The 22,413-nt window shown below is 34.6% G+C and overlaps 2 protein-coding genes across 3 annotated transcripts in view; one reads left to right on the forward strand and one right to left on the reverse strand.

Annotated features, from left to right (window-relative positions):
• Nucleotides 1–209: 209 nt before the first annotated feature.
• Nucleotides 210–22,124, reverse strand: LOC131930092 (uncharacterized). 2 transcript variants are annotated; one of them, XM_059286452.1, is made up of 6 exons: nucleotides 21,891–22,124; nucleotides 15,873–15,945; nucleotides 13,481–13,782; nucleotides 9,862–10,881; nucleotides 4,886–5,015; nucleotides 210–466 (listed from the first exon to the last, which is right to left on the reverse strand). In XM_059286452.1, the coding sequence occupies exons 4-6, from the start codon at nucleotides 10,736–10,738 to the stop codon at nucleotides 301–303; spliced, it is 1,173 nt and encodes a 390-aa protein (XP_059142435.1). In that variant the 5' UTR covers nucleotides 10,739–10,881; nucleotides 13,481–13,782; nucleotides 15,873–15,945; nucleotides 21,891–22,124; the 3' UTR covers nucleotides 210–300. The 2 variants fall into 2 exon arrangements, with proteins under 2 accessions (XP_059142435.1, XP_059142434.1); XM_059286451.1 differs by lacking the exon at nucleotides 15,873–15,945.
• Nucleotides 19,855–22,413, forward strand: part of LOC131930089 (sialin) — a 45,450-nt gene continuing 42,891 nt past the window's right edge. Inside the window, exon 1 of the mRNA XM_059286449.1 lies at nucleotides 19,855–19,970. The gene's annotated coding sequence lies outside the window, so the exon portion shown is untranslated. The remainder of the gene's footprint in view (nucleotides 19,971–22,413) is intronic.

Below are 22,413 nucleotides of genomic sequence, written 5' to 3' on the forward strand. Positions count from 1 at the left end.
ATGGTCACGCGTCTAAGAACATATGATTGGTAACGCGTTGTTGAAATCTTTCTAATACATTTCGTCATACTTCTTCTATCCCCGCGGCAACGCGCGGGGGACGGGTACGAGAGTATATATATATATATTATGCTCTCTTTGACTGCTTGGCAGATGTACGTAATATTTAAATATACGTAACACAACAATTACATACCCTACTACCACAATTAAACCTCTGTAACTGTTTTATTTTTTTTTAATCAGCAAACACTAAATTAACTTTTTTAAATTCAACCATAAAATCAAATATAAGAAACTTCAAAATATTCCATTATGGTTTGCCAATAATCTTAAATGAGAAGACAACATTAGACTTTCGTGAAAAGTGAAACCTAATGTTTTAAGATGATGTTGAATAACTTCAGAGTCTGCATTAAAGCAATGTATAAGTTCGACCAAACATGGACCATCTAAGTCAGAAAATCTGAAATATAAGATAATAAATAATTAGTCTTAATGAAAACTTGACAAATTCATTAGTGAAAATTTGGTCACACAAATTTAAACTAACAAATAAATATTTACAGTTTAGATTACGACACTCTGCAAGCTTTAATTTTAAAAAGCATATAACAGAAAAAAAAAACATTGCAAATTATTTGAATTGATAAAATAATTTAAAACGTCTTTTCAACGGCTTATCTTCAATAAAAAAAAATGAAAATGAGTGTAATCGATGGTACCAAAACAAATTTAATTTTTAAAAAATGTAACTAAAATTTATTAGGTATGTCAAACTGCTGTAAAAAAACGGATTTTTCGCCCGCGTCGCCCAAATATAGTAGCTTTTCACTTCATAGTTTCGATAATAAAAAGGGCCCGTATAGTAATAAGCTTGGTAGCATTAACAAGTAGAACTTAAGCACTCTAATTATGTGTAATTTTTATAGTTGTTGATACTGAACAATATATCTCATTTACCAATTGAAAACAAATAAAATGCATAATAGACTAAATATTTTAAATAGTAAAAAAAACTAAGAAATTTGTAAATTACCATGTGATTCTATTATCATATACATTTTTTATTAGCATATTCAGAAAGGTGATCCTTTTTTTCTGTTAAAACACTTATTTTGTTTATCATTTCTGAGCATGGTCAAAAAAGGCCGAGCTCGACAAAACATACTATAGCGATCACTAAAATAGCTCTAGGTCAGGTAGAAGAAAATGGCCGTTTTCTTCGTTAACAACGCACTACCACGCTTTTCTAAATTGATGTTAGCAAGTTTTAGAGGCTTGATAGTTCAGTAATATAAATAAACAAGTTTGTGAGTCTAATTTTTATAGTTTTTTCTTCAGTATATTTATATTATTAAAGCCATAACGCCGTTCAATGATTAGACTTCCACGTAATTTTCAGCTTCGCCCGATGAGCTAAACCCCACTTCACTTTGTATCGGAGTCTAATTTTTTTCTGATTGCTTAGTTCAAATATTTTTGTCTTTTGTGACAGAGGGTACTTTGAAAATTAATTGCAACATATTTTTCTAACCTTTTTGGAATAGCTGAATATTTTTTTCTGTTAAATGTAAAAGGTCACGTGAACGTACACTTCGTCGCCAGTGTCAACACTATATGGGTATAGTTTAAAGTATAAAACCCCGCAAAGTTCATGGATGGGTTGGGTTTTAGCGATGATTTTAAACTAAATAGTACATGAAGTGTAGCTTGAAATACTTTACATTACCAAAGTAATCGATTTTTTTAGTGTGTTCTTTTATTTCAATTTTAACTATATGTTATGTTAATGCCTCCAAAACTTACCTGGAATGGGAGGGGAGGGGGAGCGAGATCTTTACTACAGTTGTAACAATGTCAATATATATTTATGATCAGTGCACGAGTGCAGATGCATTTACACTTTGCAGTCAGATTGGAAATAAACCGTTATTAGATTCCTTTAAAAGAATATAGCCCTAGTCTACGAAAAAAAAAAACTTGTTACGTTTTCTAAATTATGTTGACCGTTTATGGCGACTATTGTGGTTATTGATTATATATTTTCAGGTTATAGTTGTGAAGAACGACTGTTAAGACACTAAGGGTGAGAATGCAAGACTAGCATGGTTATCTATTTATACTGGGTAGTTGTATTTAATAAGCAAGTGTATTGTGGTTTAGCCCTAACATATCGCAAAAGTTGTTGAACCAGCTATGTATAAATACATATTTATAACATACAGATACATCGACTGAGGCATTCTAAATAAATGTTCTTACTTTTAAATGCACTACTGGTTCTAGAGACTAATAATTATTTCAACAACAAAAATTTCTTTATGTCACCCTAGTACTGTTCCAGCCACCATTGGATCGCATATAAATTAATCACAGACACAAACACTCTTTACCTGTTAACAGCTATGATTATCCTTTATTTCTATGTATTCAGATCTACTGTAGGTGTCATAATTTATTTTTTGTGAACCCCTGCACTCTTCTGATCATACGTGTGTTTTGAAACGTACTTGTTATAGGCATACATATAACTGGTAAAAGTATTTATTCTCTATATAAATTCTATTTCGTTCTAGGGGGCGGTAGACGTTCTTCTCCCCCTCCCTCCCCCCCACAGACAGAAGAGATGTGTGAAAGTTGAAAGAAACTCTGAATGCGACTTTTGTTAAGTTTGAGCTTAGGTGCAAGGCTTAAGGGGGATGACTACGACTATATTTAATATGAATGTGCAGTAACTACTATAGATCAAGGTTACCAGATTAAGTATTGTGGTAATGTCTACATTTAGTCATTTAGCGTTTATACATAATATAGAATGGTGTCACTGATTGTTGAATAAAAATATAATTAAGAATCCAATACCGAAAACGATACAAAATAATTATGAACTCAATGATAATAGAGGCAAAAAAAATTAACACCTAATTTAATTATCTACCATTAATTTATCAAAAAGTTTAGGGCTATTAGGTGTTTTATTTAAAGTTAAAATTCCGGATCCGGTTACGATTCTGGATAAAAATCCGTTTTTAATAAAAAAAAAAATTGTTGTTTCGGGTTAAAATTTAGGTTGATATGGGTGTTTGGTTTTGGTTTCGGTTTCGACAAAAGACAACACTATCAACCAAGCGCCCGTTGTGTCTCTCCCTCAACGGGTCATTTATCTAGTATCATAATATCAGTATTATCAACATCCCTTAACATGTGTACAATATTATTGATAAGTGAATGAAAAATATAGACATGCACACCCCTTGCAGCATCTCTATATCTAATTATCTTCATGGGAACCATACAAGACACCATGTAGATTAGCCGTTCCTACCCCGCTTTCTAGGAATATCGCAACCACCCCTATCCCCACCTGTCAGGTGAGCTGTGGTTCACCCCGAATGTTTATAATAAAAATGACGGCTATTTGGGGCAGATAAATCAGTTTTTAAACAATTTGAAACTAAGGGGAGGTAATTATTTGTTATGCTTGATCTTTTCATTGTCGTCTCGAACGGCTTTCATGGGGGGGGGGGGGGGGAGGATAATCGTCCTTAACAAGCTACTGATAGTATTATGCGTTTTTTTTTTTGTTTAGTATCCCAGTAAAGGCACATTTTACTGGTATTTGTAAAGAAACACATTGAACGACAAAAAGGCCAGCGAGTTGAATGAGAGAGGGGTCAAAATCCGTTACTTGACTGCCGTTGAAAAATCTCGGTGATAGTTTTCAATTGGTAAATGTGATATTTTGAGCAATATCAACAACTATAAAAATTACACATAATTAGAGGGCTTAAAATCTACTTTTTAATGGTACCAAGCTTATTACTATACGAGCCCTTTTTATTATCGATACAATGAAGTGAAAAGCTACTATATTTGGGAGACGCGGGCGAAAACGTTTGAGGTTTCTGCGGGGGAAAAAATTTCGAATAGGTGGCGCTAGGCGGGGTTCGATTTAGTTCCTCGGGCTCTCCCGTGAGTACTATGGTACCTTCGTTCGTTTTAAAAATTGCGAAACACTATGAATATGATGGGCTACTATAATCGCTAACTATACCGAGTGAAGCGTCTTCCTACCTAGGCCCACCTACCAACATACCTAACTCCCTGCCTACCTACCAACCTGTCTCTGAACTGAAGTGTGTGTAGTTAGGTATATTAGAATTATACAATACATGAGATTCAACTTAGTTTTCTGTTTCTGCCCTATGTTTTAGTATTTATTAATTATTAAATTTTTTTCAAATAGTATAATTGAATAGCCTGTTTTAATTAAAAAAAAAAGATAGAGGTTCTATATTTTTAAAAATAGTTTAACTGTCCCTGAACAATTATATCAATCGCTGAGAAATTAAGAAATAATTATTACGCTTAACACTCTGTTAATTAAACGAATTGAATTTTTTCCGTTTTGATAAACTCTCTCTCTTTACAACTAATAATGCTGAATCATTGAGTTTCTCAAGAAAAATATTTAAGAGAGCGGTAGTTATCATTAACTCTACCATGGATAATTTCATTGAGTCTAACATAGAAAATAGTGTTTGATCGGCTGGAGAGAGTGAGAGAGAGAGAGAGAGAGATATGTTGTTATGTTATACATGTTGGCAGAGGCATAGCGAGGGGTGTGGACCGCACAGGGTGACACCATTTAGGGGGTCGACACCAAGGCAAAAAAGCATATAAACATACATGTAAGCGTATGCGGCATATTTTTAAATTATAGGCCTATGTAGGCCGACACAAACACACACACACATATATATATATATTGTTTCTTGTGGGGGTAGGGGGTGTCACCAAGAAGTGCCGCACCAGGTGACACCCGAACGAACGACGCCACTGGATGTTAGCGATAAGAAATTTCTTTATTACTGGTACTTACTCTTTAACAAATTTGTCAAATCCATTTTCTGTTAGCCAGTTGTTAACATCATACTTTGTCCAATGATAAAGAGGGACATCAAGTGAAAGACTTATTTCTCTGTTGCCTTGAAAGATTTTTGGTCTTGATCCTGAGATTCATAATTTTATTAAGATGGTTTATAACCTGTATATTTGTTAAGTAAAGTAATAAAAAGATATAATACCCTTTTACTTTCAAACCTGCATCTAGGTCACATAATATGATATCAAAGTCAGCTTCTCTAAACTCTGCATGTGAAAAAGGGTGTAGCTGGATTTTCAGCAAAGGAAAGCAACATGTGCTCAAAATTGGGAAATTACACTTTCTTCAAATATATATTTGACCCATGTGTCATACACAGTAATCATTTAAATCATTTATTGTACTGTTTATGAAATAGCTATACAAATACTTGTGACAGTAAAACCCTTTTATACTATTGATACCGTCATCTTGTATTAGACACACACCAACAACCTGCATGCATTCCTTTCTCAACCCCCTGACTATCTCCTAGTTATGTAAGCTGACTTCTCGGTCAATCTCATAATTGCTAGACTGTCTACATGACACACAGTACATACAAAGTTAAAGGGAATAAACAAGGAACTATGTATTAGCTTTGAGCTTTACGCTTCCATCTGCTTTTAGCACGACTCATCGAGCCTGATTCATGTGTGCTCTTGTTGCTTCTTTTTAAATGGTTTTTAATTATTTTTTTATATACATATATTTTAGTTTACTCATATTCCATTATCAATGTTTTAAGTAATTTCAACAAATTCACACTAGTCAACCAGTAGTTAAGCTGTTATTGCATGCACTGCGTAGTCATTGTCATCAGTCATGGTTATTAAATTTAACTGCTTGTTGTTGGGGGGCATCAAGATTGTCAATTGGTTCTTGAAAAGCTAGTTAACGTTAATTAATTATAAACTGAAAATAAAAAGTGTTTTTTTTTTAGCAATTGTATGCACCTAAAGGGATGCCATCGCTGTGAATCGAGAAAAAGGTGCCATATATGTATATGTATATGTATATGTATATGTATATGTATATGTATATGTATATGTATATGTATATGTATATGTATATATATATATATATATATATATATATATATATATATATATATATATATATATATATATATATATATATATATATATATATATGGTGACAGGTCAAATGATCTCAGGACAAATGATCACAGACAAAATATCTCAGAAAAAAATATCTTACGGACAAATGATCTCAGGACAAATGATCTTAAGGACAAATTATCTCACGGACAAAAGATACCAGGACAAAATATATCAGGACAAATGATACCTTGGACAATTGATCTTAGACAAAATATCTCAGACAAAATACCTCACAGCAAAATTTTAATAGAGTATAAGATGATTTTAGTTGATCTGAACATTTTTTTATTGACTGTCATGTGGTTTTGTTTACTCTTTTACACATTAATAATTGTGAGTAAAATGAATTTGTCAAACTTAACAAAACTTCAAAAGATATTAAATTATATGTTCAGTAAGTACTACATACGTACAATAAGTACAATAACCAAAAGATAAAAGGATGGCTGAATTTAGCCTAACAACTCAAGCAAAAACTAGAATTGTGAGTTAAGATCGATCTGTATGTGGTTGACGTTCTATATACACCAGAGATAACACAAACCACAGATGTACATGTGCTTAAGTGGACAGACAATGTGGCAAAAAAGCACCTCGCACATGCCTGGCGCTGAGCTAGACGCCGATAAGTAAGCCAAGAAGTAGGCTGTACATATATTTGCGATGAGTTATTAAAATGTGATATTTAGATTACATAACATGACAGTTTTGAATCCTTTGATTCATAGTTTTAGTTTGTGTTTGCTGTTGTTGATTTTTTTGTTGTGTTTTGAGTAACTTTTAAAAAATGTTATTTAATTATTCTCAGAGCCGGCGTTAGGGGGTGGCAAACGGGGCGGTCGCCCAGGCCCCGCGCTTGAAGGGGCCCCGGGGGGGGGGGGGGGGGGGGGGGGGGGAGATAACCAACCACTATGCAGTTTGCTCATAAGTAAATTTAAATAGAGGTGCCACATCAGTTGTATTTGTTTCTGTATTGTAATTTTTTTTTAAAAATTAATCACACGATTCAAACTGCATATATAAAGTAATTATGTGTGAAGTTTTATGTATAACATTTTCTAATTCAATTATTCGTAAGCAAATACATTATACAGTTGCCTTAAACTTAACACCCCTCTTGCCAAGTGGTACTACCGTAGAGGTTTTTTAAACATTGCAATGCATCGTAATGGTTATTTTTAGAACTGATGCAGCTGTTAATACGTATTGTAAACTTAGACACTACTAGACTAGTACAATAATGCTTAATTGCTGCATGAAAAGAAATCTTGTGATTTACATAGATGTGCCGACCAAAAATATTTTTTAACAAATATTGTTTAAAACGTGGAGTTTAAAAAGGTTCCAAAAAGGCGCCACTTTGCTGAAAATGGCCAGAGGGGGAGCGGCCGCTCCCCCTGCTCCCCCCCCCTGCGTACGCTACTGTCTTAATGTTAAAACGACATTGATAAGCAGCTTAAAAACACCATATATATCGTTATAAATATTAATTCGCGTTGAGAAGAAGAAAAAAAAAAACGCCTCACTATACATGTTTTAATTATACACCAATGAAAAAAATATAAGGCCCCGCGCGGATGGTTGGCCATAGGCCCCGCGTACCCTTAACGCCGGCTCTGATTATTCTCCAAAAAAGGTGCCACTATCCTTAAAATGGTCATAGGGAGAGCGGCGGCTCCCCCACTGCGTACGCTACTGGCTACCATAAGTTGCAGTCAGCAAACCCTTGTGCATGGCAGTAGAACATTAAACTATAGGCCTTACTATTAATTATCACAACATTTTGTCCTGCCCATGTATCGGTTAACAAAACTAGCTATATAGCACAGTTAGCATAACTACCATACTGTTAACAATTATGACACTCTGAGTGTCATAATTGTTAACAGTATGGTAGTATATTAGTTTTTTGGAAATTTTATCTGCCACTTTTTACTTTAATTTCCTCAGCATTGTTGTAATTACACAAATCACTTTTGAAATAGATTTATGCATCTTACCAACAGATCTTGCACAGATTTTTATCAGACTAATTTAAAAAAAAAAAAAGGTGTTTGAAAGAAAACTTAGCAATTTAAAAAAAAAATATTAACTAATAAAAAACTCCCTTTTTATCAGAATATCATGTCAAATTTTAAAGAAAAATAAACCGGGAGTTTCTCGAATATTCTTATATAAAACAACAGGGGATGGGAACTTGGGATGTAGTTATGATTTTTAATCCATTTTAAATACTTAAACTTTTAAAAATAGAATAGAATCTCATAGAAAAAAGAATTGTGCACCAAGCGAACACCAAAACAAAATGTGCATAATAGTGCGGAATATTATTAGTACTTAATAAATTTACAGACGTTTTTTGAGAAATCGGAAATAGCGTAAATTACAAATTCCGGTCAACGGGAATTACTCAAAATTTGATAGAAGGTAGAGGATTAGATCTTTTACTTACGTGTGAAATTTCATTTATCTATCTGAAATAGTACTCAAGTTATAGGCTTTTGAAAAATTCAAAGTAAAAAAGTACCACTTCCGGTTATCGGAAATCACTCAAAAGTTGATACCGATCTACGATTTTGATAAAATACTTATATATGACATTTCATCAACCTAGCTGTAACGGTATTCAAGTTATCGTATTTACACACACACAGACACACACACACAGACATATGGACAAGATTGCAAAATTATGTTTTTCCGTATCAGTGAGGTGTAAAATGTTGAGATTTGTAAAAATCTCGATTTTTTTTTGCACGATTACAATACTTTCTCTATACTTCGTATATATACGAGAAAGTAAAAAAGAGCATGTAAATATTGCTGTTCTTTATGGAATTTAATTATTAACTCCAATATGAAGACATTCACGTGAGACTGCATGGATGACTATGGGATAAGCTGGAAGATTTTGACCAGGTGACAACCCAAAAGTTCATCCAAATTGTTGTACAGCATAGTTATAGCCAGTGTTTCTTCCAGGCTTTTTTCTCCGGGGGGGCACTTGAAATCTTCGGGGGGGGCGGTAAACTTTCTTCGGGGGGGGGGCGGACACTGTTAAAAGTATATATTTTCTATATAAATTATATAAATTTCATTTCGTTCGGGGGGGGGGGGGCGGTAAAAATTTTTCGGGGGGCTTCGCCCCTCCGAAGAGATGCCTGGAAGAAACTCTGGTTATAGCATGTATTGACTGCCAAAAAGCTGCTTGTTCCCAGGCTTCTGTCTTATTGTAAGGGTCTACCTAATAAGTGGTATAAAACTATAGAAAGAGGTTTTGGATCTAGAAGTACTAGTAAATAACTGACATAACCTGACTGGCACTGAACTTAAAACCCTACTAAAGCAGAAAAAAGCCCACTCTATAACAAATGATATTGCATACTTCAGACTGACACCATCAAGTTCAAATTGTAGCACACCCACAGTATTCAACATGGAAGGAGAGCAGTAAACAACAAAATAAACATTGATTAAAGTGAACAGGCATTATGACAAGAAGGTTCCTAGCTGTTTGGTCAAGACAATGTATTTTTGAGCTTCCAGTTCATATTTCCTAAAAGGATGTGGTATTTTTCAATTTAGGAAGTCTGAGGTTGTTTTAAATTTATAGTGAAAATGACATCTGGTAAAATGGTCAAAGGAGGAGCAAGGACTCACCAGGCCACACAATTTTTTAAATGCATTCTTTTATTTTTATTAACTACTACAACTTATTAACTTTGAACCCAGATTTAATGTTTTATTTGTTAAGTAAATTAACTTAACAGAATATGATGAAACTTAATGAAACAAAAACAAATAACAAACCTGATTCTTGTTTGCAGGATGAGCTAGAAGATAATGCTGACAGAGATTGATCTGAATTCTGTTGCAATTGATGAATGGAATGGTAAGGCATAATAAGCTCCTGTTCTTTGTTTCTACAAGATGCATTTTCATTCTCTTTAACATGTGTCGGTCTAAAATGTTTTACAATTGGTAAATTAAGATCACTGTTTTTATTTTCAGGCATTTGAGGTAAAGAAAACATGTCAGGTTGAACTTTATTAAGATTGGTAACGGCTTTTTCAAATGATGTTTTGTATGGCTCAAACTGCATTGGCAATTTTTTGTTTTCAAAAATTTTGTCTGACTTGTTAATAAAACAAGACTCAGCTTTTATTTGAATTGCATCTTCATAACATTTTGATTCACAATTTACCTTACACGAATTCTTAAACAGAGACTTATCTTTCGATGGAGGAAAAATTGATGGAATGAATTTCAAAAAGCCATTTTCATGAATTGCTTTGTAGGAACATTTGTAGAAACTTGCTTCCTGATAGTTTCCTTTTTTGTCAGCTAGTAGGTATATGTGAGCTGTGCCCCTATCAAGTAATTCAATTACAGCTTTTTTTACTATGTCTGAAAAATCTATTTCTCCAAATTTTGAATAGCGAATAAATTCTGGTGGTGGGGTAATAACAACAGTGTCTTTGAAATTATCCATCTTTGTATTTTCAGAATTTGGGATTCCCTCAAAAGAATTGATAGGGGGAGACTTGTAAGATAATCCATAGGTCATTTCGCAATCTGTTGTTTGAATTTTATCATTTGAGTATACACAGGTGCTGCAAAATTTATCTGTGTCTCTTAAGGATTTCCTAGACGTTTTACCTTCTCCAGCTTTTAGTTTTCCCAGCATCAATATTCTTTTCTTTGACAAATGAACATTAAATGATACAGGATGTTTACTCTTTGAACTGACAACAGTTGACAAAACATCTTTAGATTCTGTAGGTTTTTCAAGTTTCTGAGCATATTCAGTTAATGTGTTATCAGAAGAATCTGAAAATATAATTGGAGTAACTATCTTCATTAAAAATTAAAATAGTAAATAAAAGAATCAACAAAATAGCTGGTTCTCAGTTTAATCATGTTTGAAGATGATAATTTGATATCCCAACGTTCAGGCCTATAATTTATTTAATAGAATTCATTACGAATTACATTAGAACACAGCTGTCAATAAACAAATTCATCCTGCTCAGATTGAAGTCATAATTCATTATTAATTAAGTAGTTTTTCATAACATATTCAACTTATTAGATATTAATGTAGCAATTATTAGACTAATAGAACAAAGACTCAATCCCCAAATTTTGCTTGCCTTTCAGTGTTTTGAGTTAAAGATTTCAGAGCAACCAGCTATTTTAATGGGATTGTAAATTAGTAAATTCACGTTTGAAAACTAGGCATTTAAAAAAGTTTGAAAATTAAATTAAATCACAGATTCAAAAACAATTCCCTGTAGCCACCCCTTGTCTTGTGGTTAGTATTGGTTTTTTTTTAGATAGTATAGAAAGTTTTTGTTGGAAATGCATATTATAAATTTTTTTGCAAATGACAAGCTTATGTCATTCCTAACATTTAAAAAAAAAAAACGAACAGTGCTAGAACATGAAAAAAAGGCCCTTCCCCCACTGCCTCAATTTATTTTCCGGCTCTCTCACTGTCTTTAATCTCTCTATGTAAATATATATCTATCTATATAAAAATATCTATCTATCTATATAAAAATATATATCTATCTATATAAAAATATATATCTATATAAAAATATATATCTATCTATATAAAAATATATATCTATCTATATAAAAATATATATTTATCTATATAAAAATATATATCTATCTATATATAAATATATATCTATCTATACATAAATATATAAAACGTGACGTTTAGCAGAATCCATCTGAAGTCAGCATCTCCATAAGTAGATAAAGTAAAGTGCTCAACTGTTAGCCGAGTCATCCCCTACCTAGGCTGTGACCTCAAGCATCAACAGCCATGGGTAGATTGTTTAGCCTAGCGGTCTAACTAGGCCATAAAAACCTCAGCATCAGTAGATTGGCAACCCTTGTGGTATGTCATCCACTACATAAGCCCAAGTCTCCTATATCCCAAACATCAACAGCAGTAGATTGGGCCACCTTTGCAGTGTCATCCACTACATGAGATCGTGCACCCCAACTCTCCTAGGCCAAAGTATCACCATCAGTAGACTGGGTCATCATTGTGGTGAGTCATTGTCTATATATATCTGTGTTACCCAACCCTAGGAAACACCTACATTGCCCTTACACTAGAACTCTCATATGCCTGTGCCCCAAAACCCATCCTATGCCTGTGCATATAGGCCTAGATATGCCTGTGCCCACCCCAACCTCTAGCTCTTGTCCATTGAGATTAGTCTCCTAATCAGCTGTGTGTCGTGATCAGATAACAGGTGGAAGAGAAAATGCATGTTTCCAAGTCAACACAACAAGCCAGTTGCCACAGTTCAGCTGTAGGTCTGCTACCAATGATGAAACCAGTGCAAACTGTTACCAGTCTTCTGAGCGATTTAAGTGGTTAGCTTGCACACATGAATAAGAAGCACGTTAAAGTGCTTGCTAATTTGTCCATGATTTTGCAGATGTATGTGGCAATATTCCAAAAAAGAAACCAATCTCTGTGAACATGATATTGGAGCCTGCAATTCGGCTTCACTGAAACAACACCCATACCAAATTAATCCGAAGAGGTTAGCTGTTACCTGTCAAGAGATTCAGTGTATGTTGAATCACAACATTATTGAAGTGAGTAACAGTAACTGGACTTCTCCTGTACTTTTAGTACCTAAGTCGAATGGGACCTACCGGTTCTGCGCGAACTTCAGTAAGCTCAATGATGTAACTAAGACTGACTCGAATCCCTTGCCACAGATCGAAGAAGTCATTGGCCGGATTGGAAACTGCATTTGTGACAAAGATCGATCTGCTCTCTGGATACTGGCAGATCTCGTTGTCAGAAAAGGCCAAGCGGATTTCCACCTTCGTGACACCAGATATACTGTACCAGGACCGATGTTTGCCGTTTGTGTTGAAGAACGTGCCAAGCTCCTTACAGCACATTATGAATGGAATCACACAAAAAATGGGAAAACTGTGACTCATACATTTATGAAGTAGCTGTATATTTTTCCAGTTTTTGCCAACACTTGTCCCAACTCCATAAATTGTTTGCTGAGTTAAGGTTGGCTAATTTAACTATTAAGTTCAGCAAAAGCTAATTTTACCACAGTTATGTAACAACGTTGGTAATGGCATGGTTCGACCTGTGTCATCCAAAGTCGAAGCCAATGATCACGTCCCCAACGACAAAAGTAAGGCAGTAGAGGAAGTTCTTAGGCATGTTGGGCTTCTAGCGATGATTTTGTCAAAGCTTCTCTAGTGTCCCGTCCCCCCCCCCCCCGCCCCCTTACCACCAATCTCAAAATTAACTCAAGATTGATCATTTTTAATTAAGATGATGGTCATGATTACTAATTATTTTTACTATAAAAAAGTACCAGCAATTATAACAATGCATTATGCATCTAACAACAATTTAACTCACCCGAACACAGAGAATAATTTGATCTTCCATATGCAGGAGTCAATGTAAGAAATTCCCTTAAAGGCTTATTTATCTTGATTTCTTTGATAAAGTCATCGTTGTCTATTATATTCGGACAGAAACTTTTTTACATCTCGCTTTTTGAAAATCAGTGTTGTCAGCCATTAAAAAAAGTAGAAATAGATTAGATCAAGTTTCTAATCTAGATCTAGATCTAGATCTAGTGGAAATTTTAGAATCTAGATTTATAAACTAGATTACACATCACCTAGCCTTGAGTATTCTATTTGAGAGAGCTTGATCTATAATCAAAAGTAAAGCATAAATTGAATTGGGAGAATGTTTACACCGGTGTCTGATAATGGAATCTTCTTTAAAAAAGGGGTGTTAGCTTACTGGTAGTTATCTAAATACACACATGGCTGGCTAATGTCAATGCTAACCCTGTCCCTAACCCTAACCCAAACCCTGGTCCAACCATACGCCTAACCCTAATTTCTAACCATAAAATTAGTCGAGATTACAATACTACTCACAACCCAACACCCCTTTTTTACAGAAGATTCCATTATCGGACACTGGTATCTATAATCATCCAAATTAAATGACACAAAATTTAATAAACATTAGGCAGGTAAAACTCCATTTTAGCGTATTTTAGTGTTTTATTCTCCGTTGCTTGTTTACCTCCAGTTGAGCGTATTTTATTATAATAACCGAAACACACCAAAACATTAGGAAAACACGAATTTAATATTTGTATTGTATTTTTGTTTTTCATAAATGAATAAAAATGAATATTCAAAAAACACGACTTATTTATTTGTTTTGTATTTTTGTTTTAACAAATGAATAAAAACAACAAAGAGACTGACTGAAATGCTTTGTTTGTTGGTTGCAAAAATAGAGATGCACACTTTGTACAAAGGGGGGGGGGGGGTCCGTAATTTTGTGACGGTGTGTGATGAGGGGGTTCAGATGGTGCGACGTCACACTTTTGCATTATAAAAAAGCAATGTTAGAAAGCAAATTCTAGACGTTATTTCCCGTTTTAGAAAACTGTTTTAATAAATTGTAATAGGAGTTGATTAAAATACTCTATTTTGACAGAGGCTGAGGTGTGACGTTATTTTAGGGGGGGGGGGTGTCTGGGTTTTTGTGACGACGTGTGACGGAGGGGAGGGGAGGTAAAAATCGTCAAAAAAGCGTGACGTCATTAATGGATGACCCCTAATAATGCTGCCGAAAGTGGGGCGGAGGTGGTGGAATTTGGTGAGGGATGGCTTGGAGTGTTAGAGAAAGTGTGACAACTCACGTTGCCATTTAAAAAAAATAGTGTTAGACACTAAATTTTATACGTTATTTCGCATTTTGAAGGCTGTACAGAAATAGACTAATATAACTACTATTGTAAAAACATGCAATCGTGATGCATGAATTTAAATAGTAAAACGAACAGCTAAATAATACAAATTTATTACAGGGATCATCCATAAATGACGTCACGCTTTTTAAAAACGATTTTTACCTACCCCCTCCAGTAGCGTAGCGATGGGGGGGGGGGGACATATGTCCCCGGGCGCCGACCTTAGGGGGCGCCAAAATGGGTTGGAAAAATAAATTGAAAGGTTGAGGGGGTGCAAATCGAAAGTTTGAGGGGGGGGGGTGCAAATCGAAAAGTTTGTCCCCGGGAAGGGTCGCTACGCCTCTGCCCCCCTCCCCTCCGTCACTTACCGTCACAAAATTGCGGACCCCCCTCTCCCCTGCGAGTGTGGCGTCATTTATGGACAACCCCACATTATTATTTTTTTTAAAAGTCAGAAATTTACTCATACAAAAAATCATACTTGATACATAGATCTATATCAAAATATTGGGAAGGATGGTAGATTTACTATGAATTTAAATAACATACAACTCTATAGTAAAATATTTTTTTCAGTTTTGGCAAAACTGTCAAATTAAAAAACACAGAGTTTGTACATTTATAGCATAAATACAAAAATATCATACAGAATAATTAACAGTGTATCAGTTTCACCATGAGACAAATGCCTTTAAAAAAATACAATACAAATAAACAAGTCGTGTTTTTTAAATATTCCTTTTTATTCATTTGTGAAAACAACAATACAATACAAATAAATAAATCGTGTTTTCCTAATGTTTTGGTGTTTCGGTTATTATAATAAAATACGCTCATCAGAAACGAATTTTAAAAAAGACAAGATAGAAGTGATTTTTCAATTCTTTTATTTCTTTAATTTTATAACATTTTATTATTGTACAAAAGAGCAAAAAAAAAAAAAAAAAAATTCACAAGAATTTTTTTTTTCAGTTTAACAAGTTTAATTAAGATGAATTTTACAAGTATGAGATGCAATATATGCACCTAACCCTCCTCCTTTGCCTGGGACCGGCTAGATATTCCTGAAGGCTTATCCAGGCGGAGTTAAAAATATTTGCTGAAAAAAAAAAGATTATGCAAACTGCACATGTGTATTTTTAAAATAGGAATAGATTTAATTTGATGGTAATCTATCGTTTTAGCGTAATCAATTCGGTCGTCACTAGTAATGTAGGGATAAGGTAACTAATAAATATGGCTTAAATATGAATATATCTTTGCATATTCTACTAAAATACTAAAGATAATTGAATATTAAACCACATTTAAGGGTTAAATCAATAAAAATGTCATAAAATTAAGGTTTAACAACGATGTTCCAGATACTAAATTTGCTATTAAAAACAGCGGCCATCTTAAAAAAATATTATTTTGAGTCATTTCCCTTTAATTTCTATTTGTATGAAAAAGTATAGATGTTTGCTATAAAATACGATTGTCTTGTGTTTAAATATAAAGCATGTGTTTTTTTTTTTATTCTGCCCTTTAAAAAATTTAATTGAATGAAAATAAACATCAGTTCTAGAATTATTATTATGAGATGCAAGTTTTATACTTTAAGAAACTCCCTATTTTTATAAAGCTACCACTACATATCTAATGTTTATTTAAATATTAGTTTGAGTTGATTGTTATTGTTTGTGTTATTGTTTTATTTGCTATTTTCATTTCATATTTTCATGCTTTTTCCCTTTAATTAGTGATTTAATCATATACGACGTCACGTTTTTTGACATCTCTTCACCTTAACCTCCCCCCCCCCCCCATTTTCGCCGTCACGAAATAGTCGTAATGTCGAAAATTACCTTTTTGCCCTGCCTGTTATTACTGTTAAGAAGTCAAGCCATAATTCGAACGAAAAAGAATTGTTTCAGCATTTTTGTATTAGGCCAAATACATAACGTTTCACCCCTCCCCTTTCCCGCGTAAAACGTCGTCTCTAAACCAGTTACTCCACTCCTTAAGTGTGTCGTGATGTCATTTATGGTAGATGTCAAGTCATAACCTCCAATACACATTTTGAACAACCTTTGTTGTCAAAATGTTGATACCAAATACCCAAAATGAGAAATATGGGGTTGTCCATAAACGATGTCACATATGCTATTCTAATGTGACGTCAATTTACGTAGGACTGCAATTCATGACCTATAATGAAAGGGTGATCGGGGTGGGGGGGGGGGGGGGGTGAGTGACGTCAATTATGGAATACTCCTATAAAGCTGTGCTCAATGAAAATGAGGAACATAAAGTGTTCGTTTTCATGCATACCTTTGCTCATAACGAATGATCATAACTATTGCAAGCCTGTTGTCCTAAGCGGTGTTAAACAACCTCAGCACACCATCCCCGCCAAAAAGGGCCTGCCACTAAATGCCTACCGACGAAAATAGGCCGCACTACATTGACTCGGAATGAAATAACTTCTGACAATAAGGCTCAAACCAACTAGCTCCTGGCAACGATATTCGACAAGAATCCGACAATTATTGGCTTGCAGGTAAAATTGGACAAAACAGCAAGTTTCGCGACATGGGGGCATAACTAATGTAAAAAGCCAGAGCTCAGTATAGGCTTGAGTTTAATATAGAAATAGTGTTAGCAGTGGACGGTGCATTAGGAATACGGCAGTCGGCTAAACGCCCGAGTCCGACGATGTCTGAACATCAAGTTTGTCTTTTATGAAGTGCGGAGCATCTTTAAGAGCTGAGCTTGGGGAGGGGGAGGGGTCCTTGTTGACACCACCACTAGCGCCGCTTATGTCCACATATCAATCACAAGTTTTGCGTGGAGCTTAATGAGCAGACGAAGTTTATAGGTGGGGCCGGGAGCCTAAATGTATTTCCGGAGGCCGCTGTGTCACGGGCATTTTAGAGCCGAGCGTCTCAGAGCAGCAGGTTGCAGAAATTAAAAGCACGTGAATTTGTAGAGTAGAGGGAGCACCGCATACCACTGTGTAATAAATTAAACACTAATATAATTTACCGTACTAAAGTCATTTAGATCTATTCGTCAGACTAAACGTCGCTAAAGTCTCAACGCCATAGTGCCTGATTTGACTTTTTTTTAATTACGCGGTATCTCTTTCTTTAACATTAGCCTAATGACAAATGACGTCACGCGCGCCGCGAACTTGGTGACGTTGTGCTAAGTGGGGGATGAAACGGCGGGGTTGAGAAAAATGACGTATTTCTTTTTTTTTTTAACAGACGAATAAGTGATAGATTCTAATTTTCCTACGAACTATAGGTTGATCTAGTTTTTTTTTCTAGAGGGAGATATCACTATATAGTGGGTGTTTTTTGTTTTTGTAATAATGGATGGTGGGGATGGGTAAACACTGAACAAATAAAAAACTGATGAAAGCAGAAGGCAAAGAAAAAAAACATGTGGTATTCAGATGTAACTAATTAAAATTTAAAACTATTTTTATAAACACAATAATCTTAATTCAGAAAAAGTGTAGGCATAAGACCAATATCTACAGACAAAATAAACAACTAGGCTTAAATGGATCACCCATAAACAGTGCCGGCGCCAGGTTATTTAGCGCCCTATGCAAAACTTAATAAAAGCGCCCCCCCTTTTTTTATGCCCCCGTATTATCAGAGGCATAGCGACCCTTCCCGGCGCCCGGGGACAAGCTTACGATTTGCACCCCTCCCCCCTCAAACTTTCAATTTGTTTCTCCAACCCATTTTGGCGCCCCCCACTACGGACAGCGCCCTAGGCGACAGCCTAATTCGCCTTATAGGTAGCGCCGGTCCTGTCCATAAATGACGTCATACTTTTCCCGATGAATTCCCTTTCCCCCAATCGTCACTAAAAGCAAGATGTTGATTTAATATCATTTCGCAGTTCTACTATACCCGAACGCATAATCACAATTTCTAACGAAAACGAATATATTCTTCATCATTTTTAAAAAAATATTTTACCCCGTCCCATATTTTGAGTCCAACGTCATTTAAGAAGAATATGGACGACATAATAATTGACAAGTTCATCCGTACAAAAGGGTTTAATAAATGATGGACCTCCCAAAAGTTTTTGATATCTTGGATGTACATACATACATAGCCTTAAAGATAAGAAGATGGCCCTCTGTCCTACTTTTATTAACAAGACAACTATGTATATTAAACAACAAAGTCAACACAATATACATACGAATAGACATTTATATAAAGGGAAACTACTCTAAATTTTATTTGGAAAGATGGCCGCTGTTTTTATCTACTAATATTTATCTCAAACACCTAGTTTAAAGTTAGTTTCATGTTATTTTTAATTGTTTTGGTCACTGATTGTTATTTTTAATCAATTATCTGTTATATTTTGTAAAATTTGACTTAAATATACTTATTTAAACAAATATATTTATCAGTTACCTCTCCCGCACATTACTACTGCAGCCGAATTGATTACGCTAAAACAATTTGATTACATATGTTGGTGTTCAATTAAACAGCCCTAACATATCTATCACTCGTCCATTTAAACATACGTGGTTATTTCTGCAAGCTTGCTGTCTTGAGACTTTCGGCACTTTAAAAATGCTTTAAGCTCTAACCGTATAGAACTAGACTACCCATTAAGCTCCAAAAGAAGCTTGGTGAAAACAGGATGGCCGTCCGATTTTGAAGCTACTCTGCGCTTTATAAAAAGCACAAAAAACGATAAGATGACACTTATGTTAAAGTAAATTATAGTTCTGAATCTTGATACATTAAAAATGATATTCGAAAATTAAGAGCCAGACAGTCAACATAATATTTCAAATTAAGTCCAAGAAAAAAAAAATTCCTCAAACGATGGAACATTACTAAATTTTCGCGCAGTTTCGCGAAATGGAATTAAAGTATTTACGTCATCTTTGAAAGCGCGATAGCTTACTGGTGCTCTAACGCGGCCTCATGCTATAAATGGCCGTATTCCTAACGCCCCGCATTAGGCGCGACTTATTCGTCGGCAGGCATTTGGTGGCAAGCCTTTTCGACGGGGATATGTGATGAGGCCGTTTTGCTAAAACGTCTCAAACTAGCAGGCTTGCAACATTTATGATAATTCGTTTTGAGCAAGGTATACGTATAATAATGCTTATTTATCGTTATTTTGATTGAACATAACATTATAGAGGTTCTCCATCAATCACCTAGGTATTTTTCCCAGTTCACCTCCTTTCATGAGACCGACACGTCATAGTTCAGACAAGATTTTGGAAAAATATCGATGTTAAAAATAAATTCAACTGCAATTTTCTGGGAAGTTGTAGGCTGAAGTGTGACGTCATTTTAGGGGGGGGGGGGGTCTGGCTTTTTGTGACGATGTGTGACGGATGGGAGAGGGGGAGGTAAAAATCGTCAAAAAAGCGTGACGTCATTTATGGATGACTCCTAAGGTAAAGAGAAGTAAAATAATTTACGATAGAATCATTAATTGATGAAAAGAAAAAACTGAAATGAAAATAGTGAACATTTAAACAATAAGAAAAACTCAAACTATAATAATGGATCTAGTAATGATCAAATAAACATTAGTACAAAAAAACGTGATTTTTATACATGGATACAAGTTGCGTCTCACAATACTTCTAGAATTATTAATAAAGTTGTTTGTTAGGAAATTCAATTTTTATAGGGCAGAAATTTTCTAAAAAATGTGTAGGACCGACTATACAACAAGACAATCATATTTAAATACATTTTCATACTAATAGAAATGAAAGGGAACCTACTGCCTACTCTAAATAACATTTTCTTAAGATGGCTACTGTTTTTCCCACGTTTTCTTTAACTTGCTTTCTCTGTTTGTTTGTCTTTCCAATCAAATCTTGCGATCGAAATTTCTGGCACTTCCCAGATAGCTAGCGCGCTGAAATTTTCAGGGAAGCTTTCTTTTGGATGACCATTGAATATTCAATTGTTATTATTACTAAATTGATCAATGGAAACATTTTATTGAGCATTTTAGACCGCTATATAATCTATATATATAATTCTCCTCTGCTAGCCATTAGAAAAAAAACCAGCGACGCGTACCTCGCGCGCAGTGAAGCGAACGATCACATGTCGCCACAGGCTTAGGGGCAGGTAATTTAGCTTGAACCGAGTTTAAACTTACAGGAGGTAGGCCAGTTTGGGGGAGACGATATGGTCGAGTGGTTGGGCACACGATTGCTATCCCACTCGACACGGGTTCAAATCTATGTGTTCTAGTCAGTAACGTATTCAAACAACGTGTTTTTTACGAGTTGTCTTTTTACGAGTTGTCTTTTTACGAGTTGTCTTTTTACGAGTTGTCTTTTTACGAGTTGTCTTTTTACGAGTTGTCTTCGTTTACCCAAAAAAAAAAGTGAAAAGATAAAATCGATAGCAAGATTTTAATGCAAACAAACAGACAAAGACTAAAAAGTAGAAAATAATAATCATTAAAAAAGTTTTAAAAAACCCACGTTTTCTGATTGAACTAAAAAGTAGAAAATAAATACTATACATCACAATAATGCAAGCGATCACTCTACTATAAGCGATCAAAAACGTGGGGCGCCGTGATTTTCTTACAGTTTCTAATACTGTTGACTCTCTACAAGCTCCCTAATAAAAGTCAATAGTATTATCTAATCAATAGTAATATAACTTTTACTTCGGCGCCCCACGTTTTTCATCGCTTATAGTAGAGTGATCGCTTGCATTATTGTGATGTATAGTATTTATTTTCTACTTTTTAGTTCAATCAGAAAACGTGGGTTTTTTAAAACTTTTTTAATGATTATTATTAATAGCAAATATTTTAATATACCATCTCGAACAGGGTTGATAAAAATTAATTTCAGGGTATTTAAATTTATTTAACCATCAATGATGATCTATTATTCAATTATATATAATATTTTGTTAAAATATACGAAAATATATTCATATTTAAAGACATATTCATTAATTCACGCTCCCTCACATTACTAGTTTTGGCCGAATTTACGACGCTAAACTAAGGTTTTACCCCAGTGTGTTTTCTCTAGCTTGTTTCATTATACAAACAACAAGTCAACAAAATACCCAAGTCGTATTCCGATGTGTACCATACAATACATGTTTCTGATAATTTGCTATTGTATGTCACTTGCATGACCTTATTTTAACAAACTTATAAATTATAAAGTTATAACCAATAATCCAACTACTAGATCTATGAAACATATAACAGAGACTATTCCAAAGATAGAATTTAAAAGAATGGCCTAAACAAATTAGCACCTGCTACAAACGACAGTTTAAATCCACACCAGGCTTATTTTTTAACGAGATAAATGCCCGTTGAGGGAGAAATACAACGGGCGCTAGGTTGATAGTGTTGTCTTCTATTATTTTATATAAACAATTTCAAAAAGAAAATAGATATCAAGTTTTTTTTCCCACTGTAGAAATTATTAAAAAATTCAAAAAAGGCTTCAAGTCCTTTCATAGTGTAAGGGCAGTGGCATTCAGTGTGTGTGTGTGGGGGGGGGGGGCTTGGCGTCGAATAG

Source organism: Physella acuta, unplaced genomic scaffold (assembly GCF_028476545.2).
Source record: "Physella acuta isolate Inbredline_101_S28 unplaced genomic scaffold, ASM2847654v3 ptg001715l, whole genome shotgun sequence".
Lineage (NCBI taxonomy): Eukaryota > Metazoa > Mollusca > Gastropoda > Physidae > Physella > Physella acuta.

Coding starts and splice junctions, on each gene's coding strand:
- LOC131930092 (XM_059286451.1), bottom strand. CDS start 10,738: ATGCTGGGAAAACTAAAAGCTGGAGAAGGTAAAACGTCTAGGAAATCC. Junction 5,016..9,861: donor ATCCTGCAAACAAGAATCAG/GTTTGTTATTTG, acceptor TATGAATCTCAG/GATCAAGACCAAAAATCTTT. Junction 467..4,885: donor TTTGACAAATTTGTTAAAGA/GTAAGTACCAGT, acceptor CTTATATTTCAG/ATTTTCTGACTTAGATGGTC.